At 44.8% G+C, this 14,355-nt stretch overlaps 1 protein-coding gene across 1 annotated transcript; it reads left to right on the plus strand.

Annotated features, from left to right (window-relative positions):
* Positions 1 to 3,329: 3,329 nt before the first annotated feature.
* LOC311122209 (uncharacterized protein) lies at positions 3,330 to 13,541 on the plus strand. Its single transcript, XM_084196596.1, has 2 exons — positions 3,330 to 3,608; positions 12,015 to 13,541. The coding sequence occupies exons 1-2, from the start codon at positions 3,443 to 3,445 to the stop codon at positions 13,454 to 13,456; spliced, it is 1,608 nt and encodes a 535-aa protein (XP_084052722.1). The 5' UTR covers positions 3,330 to 3,442; the 3' UTR covers positions 13,457 to 13,541.
* The last annotated feature ends 814 nt before the right edge of the window (positions 13,542 to 14,355 follow it).

Genomic DNA, 14,355 nt, shown 5'->3' on the forward strand with positions numbered 1-14,355 from the left:
CCATTACGAACGGTAGTGATGGATCGGGGTGAGCCAGTACCGGGGCTGAGGTGAACAGACCCCGCAATCTACTGAAGGCCAAATCAGCCTCAGCAGACCAGCGGAGCCGGGACGGCCCACCCTTCAACAAGGAGGTAATGGGAGCTGCCAAAGCCCTGAATAAACCTTTGATAGTAGTTGGCAAAGCCAAGGAAGCGCTGCACCTCCTTTACCTTGGTTGGAGTCGGCCAATTACGCACGGCTGCAATGCGGTCTCCCTCCATCTCCACACCTGTGGTGGTAATGTGATATCCGAGGAAGAAGATTGACTGCTGGAAAAACTCACACTTCTCTGCCTTGGCATAAAGATCATTTTCCAGCAGTCGGACCAGTACCTTGCGAACCAGGGACACATGCTCGGCGCGCGTAGCGAAATATACCAGGATGTCATCGATGTAGACCACCACACCGCGACCAAGCATGTCCCGAAACACCTCGTTCACAAAGGACTGGAAAACGGATGGAGCATTCATCAAACCGAAGGGCATCACCAGGTATTCATAATGCCCCGAGGTTGTGCTGAATGCTGTTTTCCACTCATCCCCTTCCTGAATACACACCAGGTTGTAGGCACTCCTGAGGTCTAATTTGGTGAAAAAGCGGGCCCCATGCATTGACTCAATCAATGAAGGAATGAGGGGAAGACGGAAACTAAACCGTACCGTCACATTATTCAGTGGTCGATAATCAATGCACGGGCGTAAACCGCCATCTTTCTTCTTCACAAAGAAGAAACTCGAGGAGGCAGTTGAAGTGGAGGGACGTATATACCCCTGGCGCAGGGACTCGGTGACGTATGTTTCCATAGCCTCCGTTTCAGCCTACGACAGGGGATACACATGACTCCTGGGAGGTACAGCGTCTACCCGAAGGTTTATCGCGCAATCCCCCTCCCGATGATGTGGTAATTTAGTAGTTTGCGTTTTGGAAAACGCGAGCGCCAGATCATGGTATTCGGGGGGAATGCGCACGATGGGGGTACCGTCTGGACTTTCCACCGTGGTCGCACCAACGGAAACACCTAGACACCAACCCGGACACTCACGTGACCACCCCGTAAGAACCCTCTGCGGCCATGAGAAATTAGGGTTGTGAAAGTCTAACCACGGGATACCCAAGACTACAGGGTAAGCAGGAGACTCAATAATCATAAAAGTGATCTGCTCAACATGTGTCTCCTGTGTAATCATGGTGACTGGTACCATAACTTCCTTAACCAGGCCAGACCCTAATGGTCGACTATCATGTGCTCTGATGGGGAGTGGAATGGTTAGGGGAACCAATGAAATGCCTTGACGGCGTGCAAATTCCCTGTCCATAAAATTCCAATGAATTTGATCAAGCTATGAAGCCTATTGATTCCTTCTTGATGAATAAATAAAACAACATGTTTTGTTTCTCTGTAATACTACCAACTTAGCAATTTTATGAAGTTGGCTTTAACTAGCCAGCTACCAAGCCATTTCAGGCTATCAATCAAATAAGAGTAGCTTGTTTAACTACACTGAACAAAAATATAAACGCAACATGTAAAGTGTTGGTCCCATGTTTCATGAGGCTGAAATAAAAAATGCGCTGAGGAGTATATTTCTGTCTGTAATAAAGCCCTTTTGTGGGGAAAAACTAATTCTGATAGGCTGGGCCTGGCTCCCCAGTGGGTGGGCCTGGCTACCAAGTGGGTGCCCTCCAAGGCCCACCCATGGCTGCTCCACTGCCCAGTCATGTGAAATCCATAGAATATGGCCTAATATATTTATTTCAATTGACTGATTTCCTTATATGAACTGTAACAAAGTAAAATCTTTGAAATTGTTGCATGTTGCGTTTATATTTTTGTTCAGCATGCCTGCTGGCAAGGTTGCTAGAAAATACTAAAATAGCTTAAATTATTGGGTTATTTAAGCAATAAGGCCCGAGGGGATGTGGTAAATGGCCAATATACCACGGCTAAAGTTTGTTCTTAAGCACGATGCAACGCGGAGTGCCTGGATACCGCCCTTAGCCGTGGTATATTGACCATATACCACAAACCCCCGAGGTGCCTTATTGCTATTATGAACTGGTTACCAACGTAATTAGACCAGTTAATTGTACTTTTTTGGTTCGAGCCCTAAATGCCAATCAGCATTCAGGGCTCGAACCACCTGGTTTATATGTCTGATATACCACGGATTTCAACCAATCACCATCCAGAACCTGAACTACCCGGTTTATAAGATATTATATACCAATGTTTGAAATATGCTAAATTCTCCAAACCACACCCCCTCGAACCTCACGTACTTCATGCCCCCTCTAAAATAATGGTGCATGATGCCCCTGACTCTTACCAATTACTAAACTAATTAAAACACACACACTGTATTACAGACAAACAGGACCATGCTAAACTGAACCAGACATGACTGACCTAACCTGGATTGACCATTGGAATGAGGGAAGATGTTATAGATGTTGTGTACTGTGGGGTCAGAGGTGACTGTAAATCAAGATTAGGTTCACACAACCTCATTTTGTGGGCAGTGTGCACATAGCCTGTCTTCTTTTGAGGGCCAGGTCTACAGCGACCTTTCTAAATAGCAAGGCTATACTCACTGAGTCTGTACATAGTCAAAGCTTTCCTTAATATTGGGTCAGTCACAGTGGTCAGGTATTCTTCCACTGTGGGAATTTTATAATAATATAACTGAAAAAGTATCATATGTAGTTCCTTGCAATAACCCTCTCTGAATTTTAAATATTTTTTCTCTCAAAACTGTGATTCCCAAAAAAAGGTGTCTCGAGATTTGGTCAACTCCGTCAGATTTGTCTAAAATCCTAAATTAATCAATTAATCAAGAATGAGCAACGACCCCTTCTTCATCTCATTACATGTAGTGCAACAAGACCAGTCATGGTCTGTTGAGTTCTAAACTTTGAATAGATTTAAATAAACAATAAAACATATTTGAATAATCTAATGTTAGAATGAAACAATTTGTTGGACAATAAATGTAAAAATGAAATGCCTTTTATGATGTCTGATGGAGTTGACATAAATCCAGTTAGTAGGCATTTTGTGAAACATTTTTAGAATTAGGAGGTTATTTGAGCTATCAAAATATATATTTCAAATGTTGTTAATATTAAGAAAAATATTTGTGGAAAAAAGTAGAGTTTGTCCCGTCTTTCAAGAATCGCTGAGCTACTGTATCTATTCCCATTATCGTTGGTCTGTAGCTTGTAGTAAAACCACATCCACATGGGGGCGCTGTGATTTGTTCATGGGCTCGCCACCCGCTGATAAAAACAGAACAAAACGGAAGTAAAACTGAGAGCAGGTTTGTTTTGATTGTGACCACTATCTTTTTTGTCGTGGACGAAGCCATACTAGCTGAATACCCAACACTCAGTCTACTGAAACATGTCTAAACTGCAGTCGTTTCGTGTGTTTTTAAATGAGCGTTTAACCGCGGCTGCTGTGGAGATTTTCGGGGCAGTTGAAGAAACGGTAGCGGAGTACCACGAGGAGAATGATCGACTACGGAGAATGCTGCGGATCACACCGGAGATCAAACTATGTAGAATAGGTTTGTATGTAGATCTACTGATAGCTACACTGAACAAAAATATAGACGCAACATGCAACAATTTCTAAGATTTTACTGAGTTACAGTTTATATAAGGCAATCAGTCATTTGAAATACACTGCTCAAAAAAATTAAGGGAACACTAAAATAACACATCCTAGATCTGAATGAATGAAATAATCTTATTAAATTCTTTTTTCTTTACATAGTTGAATGTGCTGACAACAAAATCACACAAATGATCAATGGAAATCAAATTTATCAACCCATGGAGGTCTGGATTTGGAGTCACACTCAAAATTAAAGTGGAAAACCACACTACAGGCAGATTCAACTTTGATGTAATGTCCTTAAAACAAGTCAAAATGAGGCTCAGTAGTGTGTGTGGCCTCCACGTGCCTGTATGACCTCCCTACAACGCCTGGGCATGCTCCTGATGAGGTGGCGGATGGTCTCCTGAGGGATCTCCTCCCAGACCTGGACTAAAGCATCCGCCAACTCCTGGACAGTCTGTGGTGTAACGTGGCGTTGGTGGATGGAGCGAGACATGATGTCCCAGATGTGCTCAATTGGATTCAGGTCTGGGGAACGGGCAGTCCATAGCATCAATGCCTTCCTCTTGCAGGAACTGCTGACACTCCAGCCACATGAGGTCTAGCATTGTCTTGCATTAGGAGGAACCCAGGGCCAACCGCACCAGCATATGGTCTCACAAGGGGTCTGAGGATCTCATCTCGGTACCTAATGGCAGTCAGGCTACCTCTGGCGAGCGCATGGAGGGCTGTGCGGCCCCCCAAAGAAATGCCACCCCACACCATGACTGACCCACCGCCAAACCGGTCATGCTGGAGGATGTTGCAGGCAGCAGAACGTTCTCCACGGCGTCTCCAGTCTCTGTCACATGTGCTCAGTGTGAACCTGCTTTCATCTGTGAAGAGCACAGGGCGCCAGTGGCGAATTTGCCAATCTTGGTGTTCTTTGGCAAATGCCAAACGTCCTGCACGGTGTTGGGCTGTAAGCACAACCCCCACCTGTGGACGTCGGGCCCTCATACCACCCTCATGAAGTCTGTTTCTGACCATTTGAGCAGACACATTTTGCAGGGCTCTGGCAGTGCTCCTCCTGCTCCTCCTTGCACAAAGGCGGAGGTAGCGGTCCTGCTGCTGGGTTGTTGCCCTCCTACGGCCTCCTCAACGTCTCCTGATGTACTGGCCTGTCTCCTGGTAGCGCCTCCATGCTCTGGACACTACGCTGACAGACACAGCAAACCTTCTTGCCACAGCTCGCATTGATGTGCCATCCTGGATGAGCTGCACTACCTGAGCCACTTGTGTGGGTTGTAGACTCCGTCTCATGCTACCACTAGCGTGAAAGCACCGCCAGCATTCAAAAGTGACCAAAACATCAGCCAGGAAGCATAGGAACTGAGAAGTGGTCTGTGGTCACCACCTGCAGAACCACTCCTTTATTGGGGGTGTCTTGCTAATTGCCTATAATTTCCACCTGTTGTCTATTCCATTTGCACAACAGCATGTGAAATTTATTGTCAATCAATGTTGCATCCTAAGTGGACAGTTTGATTTCACAGAAGTGGGATTGACTTGGAGTTACATTGTGTTGTTTAAGTGTTCCCGTAATTTTTTTGAGCAGTGTACATTCATTAGACCCTAATCTATGGATTTCACATTACTGGGAATACAGATATGCATCTGTTGGTCACAGATACCTTTAAAGAATGTTAGGGGGGTTGATCAGAAAACCACCATTTGCCTCATGCAGTGCGACATCTCCTTCGCATAGAGTTGATCAGACTTTTGATTGTGGCCTGTGGAATGTTGTCACACTCCTCTTCAATGGCTTTGCGAAGTTGCTGGATATTGGCTGGAACTGGAACAGTCATACACGTCGATCCAGAGCATCCCAAAAATGCTCAATGGGTAACATGTCTAATGAGTATGCAGGCCGTGGAAGAACTGGGACATTTTCATCTTCCAGGAATTGTGTACAGATCCTTGCGACATGGGGCTGTGCATTGTCATGCTGAAACATGAGGTGATTGCGGTGGATGAATGGCATGACACTGGGCTTCACGATTTTGTCACGGTATCTCTGTGCATTCAGACTGCCATTGATAAAATGCAATTGTGTTCATTGTCCGTAGCTTATGTCTGCCCATGCCATAACCCCACCACCAGCATGGGGCTCTCTGTTCACAACGTTGAGCGGTGACCCGATCCTGTAGGTTCATGCTCTACAACATTCGGAGAGTACGACCCTGCCTTACACAGGAAGCGGCACAGGTCCTAATCCAGGCACTTGTCATCTCCCGTCTGGATTACTGCAACTCGCTGTTGGCTGGGCTCCCTGCCTGTGCCATTAAACCCCTACAACTCATCCAGAATGCCGCAGCCCGTCTGGTGTTCAACCTTCCCAAGTTCTCTCACGTCACCCCGCTCCTCCGCACACTCCACTGGCTTCCAGTTGAAGCTTGCATCTGCTACAAGACCATGGTGCTTGCCTACGGAGCTGTGAGGGGAACGGCACCTCCGTACCTTCAGGCTCTGATCAGTCCCTACACCCAAACGAGGGCATTGTGTTCATCCACCTCTGGCCTGCTGGCCCCCCTACCTCTGTGGAAGCACAGTTCCCGCTCAGCCCAGTCAAAACTGTTCGCTGCTCTGGCACCCCAATGGTGGAACAAGCTCCCTCACGACGCCAGGACAGCGGAGTCACTCACCACCTTCCGGAGACACTTGAAACCCCACCTCTTTAAGGAATACATGGGATAGGATAAAGTAATCCTTCTACCCCCCCCCCCCCCCCTTACCCCACCCCAAAGAAAGAAAAATAAAATGCATATTGTAAAGTGGTTATCCCACTGGCTATAAGGTGAATGCACCAATTTGTAAGTCGCTCTGGATAAGAGCGTCTGCTAAATGACGTAAATGTAAATGTAAATCAGCAAACTGCTCACCACTAGGACTCCATACATACACACCATCTGCCCGGTACAGTTGAAACCCGGGATTCATCCGTGAGGAGCACACTTCTCCAGCGTGCCCGTGGCCATTAAAGGTGAGCATTTACCCACTGAGGTCGGTTATGAATCCGAACTGCAGTCCGGTGAAGACCCTGGTGAGGACGTCAAGCACATAGATGAGCTTCCCTGAGACAGTTTCTGACTGTTTGTGCGGAAATTCTTCAGTTGTGCAAACCCACAGTTTCATCAGCTGTCCGGGTGGCTGGTCTCAGACGATCCCGCAGGTGAAGAAGCTGGATGTTGAGGTCCTGAGCTGACGTGGTTACATGTGGTCTGCGGTTGTGAGGCCGGTTGGAAGTACTGTCAAATTCTCTAAAATGACATTGGAGTCGTCTTATGGTAGAGAAATGAACATTAAACTCTGGCAACAGCTCTGGTGGACATTCCTGCAGTCATGATGCCAATTGTATGCTCCCTCAACTTGAGCCATCTGTGGCATTGTGTTGTGACAAAACTGCACATTTTAGTGGCCTTTTATTTTCCCCAGCACAAGGTGCACCTGTGTAATGATCATGCTGTTTAATCCGCTTCTTGATATGCCACACCTGTCAGATGGATGGATTATCTTGGCAAAGGAGAAATGCTCACTAACAGGGATGTAAACAAATTTGTGCACAAAAATGGAGAGAAATGCGATTTTTGTACGTGTGGAAAATTTCTGGGATCTTTTATTTCTGCTCATGAAATTTGGGACCAACACTTTACATGATGGCTTTATATTTTTGTTCAGTATACCTAGCTAGCAGTTCTGCTCAATAAATAACATGTTTAGGCCTTCATTGATCACCATTTCAAGATGTTTTATTAACTATTAGAAAATTGGAAAACAAGGCTTTCTGAGGCCTTTGGGGCTTTCACCAAATTGTTGCCGAAAAGAAGGCCCAAGGGTTCCTGTCTGAAAGCATGCTTTCGCCTGTTCCCAAAGAACAGTTTCTGTATTGCTGATTAACTGAAGTTCAGCCCAGAAAGACAATTCCCAAAAGATGGCCCCATAGAGAAGTCAAATTGGAATATTCCTAATAAGACACGACCTTAGTCATCACCTTTGTGCACAAAACATACATTGAATTATATTCACATTTTATTTTCATGATCTGATGTCATGAGCCAGCTGGCCAGGGGAAGTGTGGTTGGTTTGTTTAAAGTTTCCTGAACTGTCATTCTGAAAAGTACTTTTTATCTCATGGCTAACTACCAGGAAGTTTGAAAAGACAGGCTTTTGGCAGGGAGCTCATATACATGAGCTCGCCTTGACTGACAGCTCTTTGAAACGCCTTTGAGCAACTTGGATGCAGTGTTGCAGTAAAATCATCTCAAGCTAATTTGGTGATACACAAAGCAAATCAAACAACATTGAAATTGCCTCAATGATATCCTTATTTTTTTATCTCCCAGTTGGCATGTCTGTTGTGATGCAGTTCACAGCAGCACTGACGGATGAGTTGACTTGACAACTACGTCTGAGACCCTTTCCCGCGTTTTGTTCCATGCTGACTGAAGACCTAGCTAACACCAGACACGGAGGAAAGGGGAAACATATAAGGATCTTTGCCATAGATGAAGAGGGTCAACTTTTAATTTTATTTGCTGAAACCCTACAGTTAAATTTTGGCACCAGTAGAGTAGCTCTCTAGCTATATAAACCACGCCCCTCTGCAAACACGCCTTCTCCGATGTTGGTTACGAGGCGGTACTTATTTAAATTAGGTAAGAGAATGTTAACATTGGTGTATTAACATGAGAGTTAAGGTGATGTCACCTTTCCCCTTAATAATTAATCCAAGTGTTTGACATGGGGGATGGGACCAGTAACTTTATGATCAAACTTTATCAGTGTAGAAGCAACATTCATTTTTCATACTTTGGTCATCATACTTTGATCTGGTTTCCTTCAAATATCATCAAATGTAATGAAAAACATGATTTTTGATTGTGAATGACCTTTAACTGTCCACGTGCTCTGGCTGAGTTCCTGGTGCCTGAGCATGTTCGCATGGTACTGCCGCCTGTCCAGTTTGCACTGTGCTAGTGTGGCTGAGTTCCTGGTGCCTGAGCATGTTCGCATGGTACTGCCGCCTGTCCAGTTTGCACTGTGCTAGTGTGGCTGAGTTCCTGGTGCCTGAGCATGTTCGCATGGTACTGCCGTCTGTCCAGTTTGCACTGTGCTAGTGTGGCTGAGTTCCTGGTGCCTGAGCATGTTCGCATGGTACTGCCGTCTGTCCAGTTTGCACTGTGCTAGTGTGGCTGAGTTCCTGGTGCCTGAGCATGTTCGCATGGTACTGCCGTCTGTCCAGTTTGCACTGTGCTAGTGTGGCTGAGTTCCTGAGCATGTTCGCATGGTACTGCCGTCTGTCCAGTTTGCACTGTGCTAGTGTGGCTGAGTTCCTGGTGCCTGAGCATGTTGGCATGGTACTGCCGTCTGTCCAGTTTGCACTGTGCTAGTGTGGCTGAGTTCCTGGTGCCTGAGCATGTTGGCATGGTACTGCCGTCTGTCCAGTTTGCACTGTGCTAGTGTGGCTGAGTTCCTGGTGCCTGAGCATGTTGGCATGGTACTGCCGCCTGTCCAGTTTGCACTGTGCTAGTGTGGCTGAGTTCCTGGTGCCTGAGCATGTTCGCATGGTACTGCCGTCTGTCCAGTTTGCACTGTGCTAGTGTGGCTGAGTTCCTGGTGCCTGAGCATGTTGGCATGGTACTGCCGTCTGTCCAGTTTGCACTGTGCTAGTGTGGCTGAGTTCCTGGTGCCTGAGCATGTTGGCATGGTACTGCCGTCTGTCCAGTTTGCACTGTGCTAGTGTGGCTGAGTTCCTGGTGCCTGAGCATGTTCGCATGGTACTGCCGTCTGTCCAGTTTGCACTGTGCTAGTGTGGCTGAGTTCCTGAGCATGTTGGCATGGTACTGCCGTCTGTCCAGTTTGCACTGTGCTAGTGTGGCTGAGTTCCTGGTGCCTGAGCATGTTGGCATGGTACTGCCGTCTGTCCAGTTTGCACTGTGCTAGTGTGCAGGTGTAGGCATAGTCGTCCCAGTTCAACCGGATCTAGAAAGATGGCATCAACCACCAAATGGCGTATGTGAACGTGAGTGGATTGTGTTAAAAATAATGGTCGTCCATCTTGTACACTGTCTCCAGTTCATTTATAGCTGAGTTGCCGAAAAACGGTTCATTACTCGTGGCGTTTAAAACAACAGTGTGGCTGCGGATCCAACTTTTCCCCTGCCTTTTTTCCCGAACTAAAGGTCCCGAAGCTTCTGCGCATGTGCGGATCATGTTCTGCTCATGTGTTTCTTTACAACAACAAAAAATTGTGGTCTCCTTCCCTTCACATTTCTCACGTTTTACCAGTGAAACGTCCATGCAGAATCTGGGCCCGGGACAATACCAGTATCGCAATATTTTTTCCAATGCAAAAATGAAAACATGAAGCAGACCAAACTCTTTGGTTCTTTAACCTGCTGTATGTAAAATATTGTGTACTATAGCTTGGAAAATAAATAAATGTGACTCTAGATGACGAAATAATGATGTTTGTTTCCAACATTAGGGCTGTTTTCCTAAAGAAGTTAAATTGGCTTCATATTTTGTTTCCTTGCCACAATACTAACGAGTATCGTGATACTGGTATAGTCCCGGCCCTACTTTGATCAGTCTCATGGGCATATACGTTTAGATCTTAATGATTTATACAGTGTTGTTTGAAGTAGCCTACAGTGTTGTTTTGAATGGTGTACATTGAAGTTTAGAGCAGATGGTGTTATCAAACTGTAGCATAGCCTACCTGTGTATTTTGCCTAGTGGCACGGTGTTGTGTTTTGGCCACATGAGAGAAAAATGCGGTGTTGTTTTTGTCTTACAGTAACGTTAAGCAATGCTACTGTCTTCGGTTCTGTTATGTAAAATACTATCATAAGATCTTGCAGACATAGATTCAGCTTTGATATAAATTTATTAAATTAGCACCTTTCGCCAGAGTAACCTGATCTTTACGACTAGAGCAGAGACTGGGCGTGAAGTAGAGAATAAACATATGCACAGAAACTTCAGGACCTTTAGTCCGGGGGGGAAAAGGACCAGAAAAAGTCTGATCCACAGCCACAGACTTAAAACATTGCACATTAGTGACATCTGCTGGTCAGCAATAAACAGCAGCTTTGATGTTCAGATAATTGATTTGAAAAAAGAAAAAAACATATAAAAACTCTGGTGCAGCGGTTAGTCACGGGCTTTGAATGCCTAAATAGTAAGAATGATGTTAGCATCTTACACCCCACTTCCCTTTATTGCTTCAAAATTCTTGTTTTTTTCTAAAACTGAATCCATGCCATTATTTAGGAGGTTGCGAGTGTGTCAAAAGCTTATCATATAGCCTACTAAATTAAATTAATTATTAGAACAACAATGTGCAGATAGTGTGGTTTCACATAAAAATAAATCCAAATATTGTGCTTTGCCGCGATTCGACCCTGTCTTATTGTCAGTCTTCCAAACCCTACCTGCTGAGCTGCTGTTCAATTGCTGTAACATTTTTACAAATCTGTGTACTCTCAGATTTTGTAACACACGTTTTCGAATAAGCATGTGGTCAAACAAAGCTTCGGATGTCATTGATCAAGGGGTAATTTAAATGTTATTCAAGCCTCAGCAGTACTTTTGTATCGGATCAGACTGCTTTGAAAATGTTAAGCAAGCCTCAAAGCACCGGTGTTGTGCAACTTGGTCTCAGAACAATTTGTAGGATTTGGTATGTAAATAATTCCCCACATTTAGTATGATGTATTACATTAGGTTACATTATGAATGTCATAGCTGTCGTACAAAATCATACGAATTAGTGAAGCTATAGTATCATATGTCTTACCTGGTCGTACAATAGCATACGAATTGGATGACCAAACTTATCTCTATTTGAGGAGCTATAGTATTATACGTCTTTCTCTGAGACCAGGTTGCTTGTTGCATCATAACAACAAAGAGATTTATGGGGAGAATTTACATTGGTGGTTAGGAGAACTAATGACAAAGGTTGGGATAATTTATGTAGCAGGTTAGGTGATTTGGGAAGAGTTAGCTAAAATACTACAGTTGTCCCTGACACGACTCAAAGGGTATTGTGGAAATCTAAACCCAACCCTCAACTAAGTCATGACAAACTCTTGTACTCAAATCCCACAACTCAGTTTTGGAAGATACTTTATGACCAAAATGTACCTACCGTTTTGGCACAGGAATAAATGTTTCTGACTTATATCAATGTCACATGCTGTTTTCAATGAGAGAAAAGGCAGGGTTTATGACTTTGTGGCTGTGCCAGCTAGTGACGACCGTCTAAAGGCTGTATAGATAACCTCTGCTCCTCTCTCCTTTCCTCCAGACTCCCTGCAGCTCTCTCTTGCTGTCTCTGAAGAGGAGGTTCTCCCTGATCAGCAGCACTGTGAGCAGGAGTGGAGCCCCAGTCTGGGGCAGGAGAACCCAGAGCTTCCACAGATTAAAGAGGAACAGGAGGAACTCAGGACCACTCAGGAGGAAGAGCAGCTTCAAGGGCTGGAGGCTGATATCAAATTCACTCCTTCCTGTGTGAAAAGTGAATGTGATCAGGAGGACCCACTTCAGCCCTTGACTCTTCCCCAAACCCAGACTGTGGAGAACAGAGAGAGGGACCCTAAACAAGTGGATCTCACACCTTATGTTACTGTGACCCACCTTAAGGGTCTCTACATTCCCTGTGACCCTCCAGGTAATCAAAACAATGCCTCCAGCCAAAGCTCAGCCGTAATCATAAACCCAGTAGTACTTGACAGCAGCCCACCATTGGATCCAAAACCATCAATGGTGGAACACTGTTCCAAACCCAGCACCATGTCTAGAAAACCTCACCGCTGCCGTGATTGTGGCGAAATGTTCACTCTGAAAGCTGACCTGCAGAGGCATGTGACTCTCTACAAGAAGAGACTCTGTGAATGCCGCTTCTGCAGAAAAAGCTGCAACTCCACCTGTAAACTAAAGGCCCATGTCCGCCTCTGTCACAGTGGGAAAACCTGCACCTGCCCTGTTTGTGGCAAGACCTTCAAACTCAAAGGATATCTATCCAAGCACATGAGGATTCACACAGGAGTGGGAGAGAAACCATTTAGCTGTGGTGACTGTGGGAAAAGCTTCAATTTGAAGGGGAACCTAAGGAACCATAAACTGACTCACACAGGAGAGAAACCATTTAGCTGTGGTGACTGTGGGAAAAGCTTCATTCATAGGTGGAACCTAAGGAACCATACACTTACTCACACAGGAGAGAAACCATTTAGCTGTGGTGACTGTGGGAAAAGCTTCAATCAGAAGGGGAACCTAAGGAACCATAAACGGACTCACACAGGACGGAAACCATTTAGCTGTGATGACTGTGGGAAAAGCTTCAATCAGAAGGGGTCCCTAAAGAAGCATACACTTACTCACACAGGAGAGAAACCATTTATCTGTGGTGACTGTGGGAAAGGCTTCTATCAGAAGGGGAACCTAAGGAACCATAAACGGACTCACACAGGAGAGAAACCATTTAGCTGTGATGACTGTGGGAAAAGCTTCAATCAGAAGGGGTCCCTAAAGAAGCATACACTTACTCACACAGGAGAGAAACCATTTGTCTGTGGTGACTGTGGGAAAGGCTTCTATCAGAAGGGGAACCTAAGGAACCATAAACTGACTCACACAGGAGAGAAACCATTTAGCTGTGCTGACTGTGGGAAAAGCTTCACTCAAAAGTCTAACTTACTGATCCATGTGAAAAACATCCACAAAGGAGGAAAACGGGATGAAACATGAAAGAAAGAAAATTAGGACAAAGATCTATTTAGTCACAAGATGAGAATAAAAAGGCAGGATGTGGACAATACTCTGAGTACACGCTCATAGATAGCTGGAATAAGTCAATGAAGTCAATGAGAGAATAGTCATATCAACTGATGACTAAAATAGCAGCGCAGATGGCACTATTTTGTGAAGTGCAGAGATGTATTATAGGTAATGAATGTATAGGGAACTTCTGAAATTCTACAGATTTTGTGGCGTAGCAGAAAGATCTGCATACCCCAAATTTACAGAGAACTACACAAAGGTCCCCCAGAGAACATTCCCATGGGAAGTCCTAAGAACTAGTAAAATGAATGTCCTGAGAACGTGCTAAAAAGGTCCTGACATGGGTCTCTGTGACGTCCTGGGAACTTACAGGAAACAAGACAAAGGTTAGTGTTTAGCTCAAATGTTTAGCTAAAATGGAGTTTAAAAAATTCAGCAATGACAATATGATTACAATTGACATGACCACTTAGTACAGACTTTTCAATATGACCCCACCTGGGATTTGAACTCACAACCTCTGGATTTGGGATATGCAGATCTTTCTGCTGCACCACTAAATCTGTAGAATTTCAGAAGTCCCTACACATTCATTACCTATAATACAGTACCAGATACAAGTTTGGACACACCTACTCATTCCACGGTTTTTCTTTCTTTTTACTATTTTCTACATTGTAGAATAATAGTGAAGACATCAAAACTATGAAATAACACATATGGAATCATGTAGTAACCAAAAAAGTGAGATTCTTCGAAGTAGCCACCCTTTGCCTTGATGACCGCTTTGCACACTCTTGGCATTCTCTCAACCAGCTTCATGAGGTAGTCACCTGGAAAGCATTTCAATTAACAGGTGTGCTTTG

Source organism: Coregonus lavaretus (genome assembly GCF_964263955.1).
Source record: "Coregonus lavaretus genome assembly, contig: HAP1_SCAFFOLD_422, whole genome shotgun sequence".
In the NCBI taxonomy this organism is placed as follows: Eukaryota; Metazoa; Chordata; class Actinopteri; order Salmoniformes; family Salmonidae; genus Coregonus; species Coregonus lavaretus.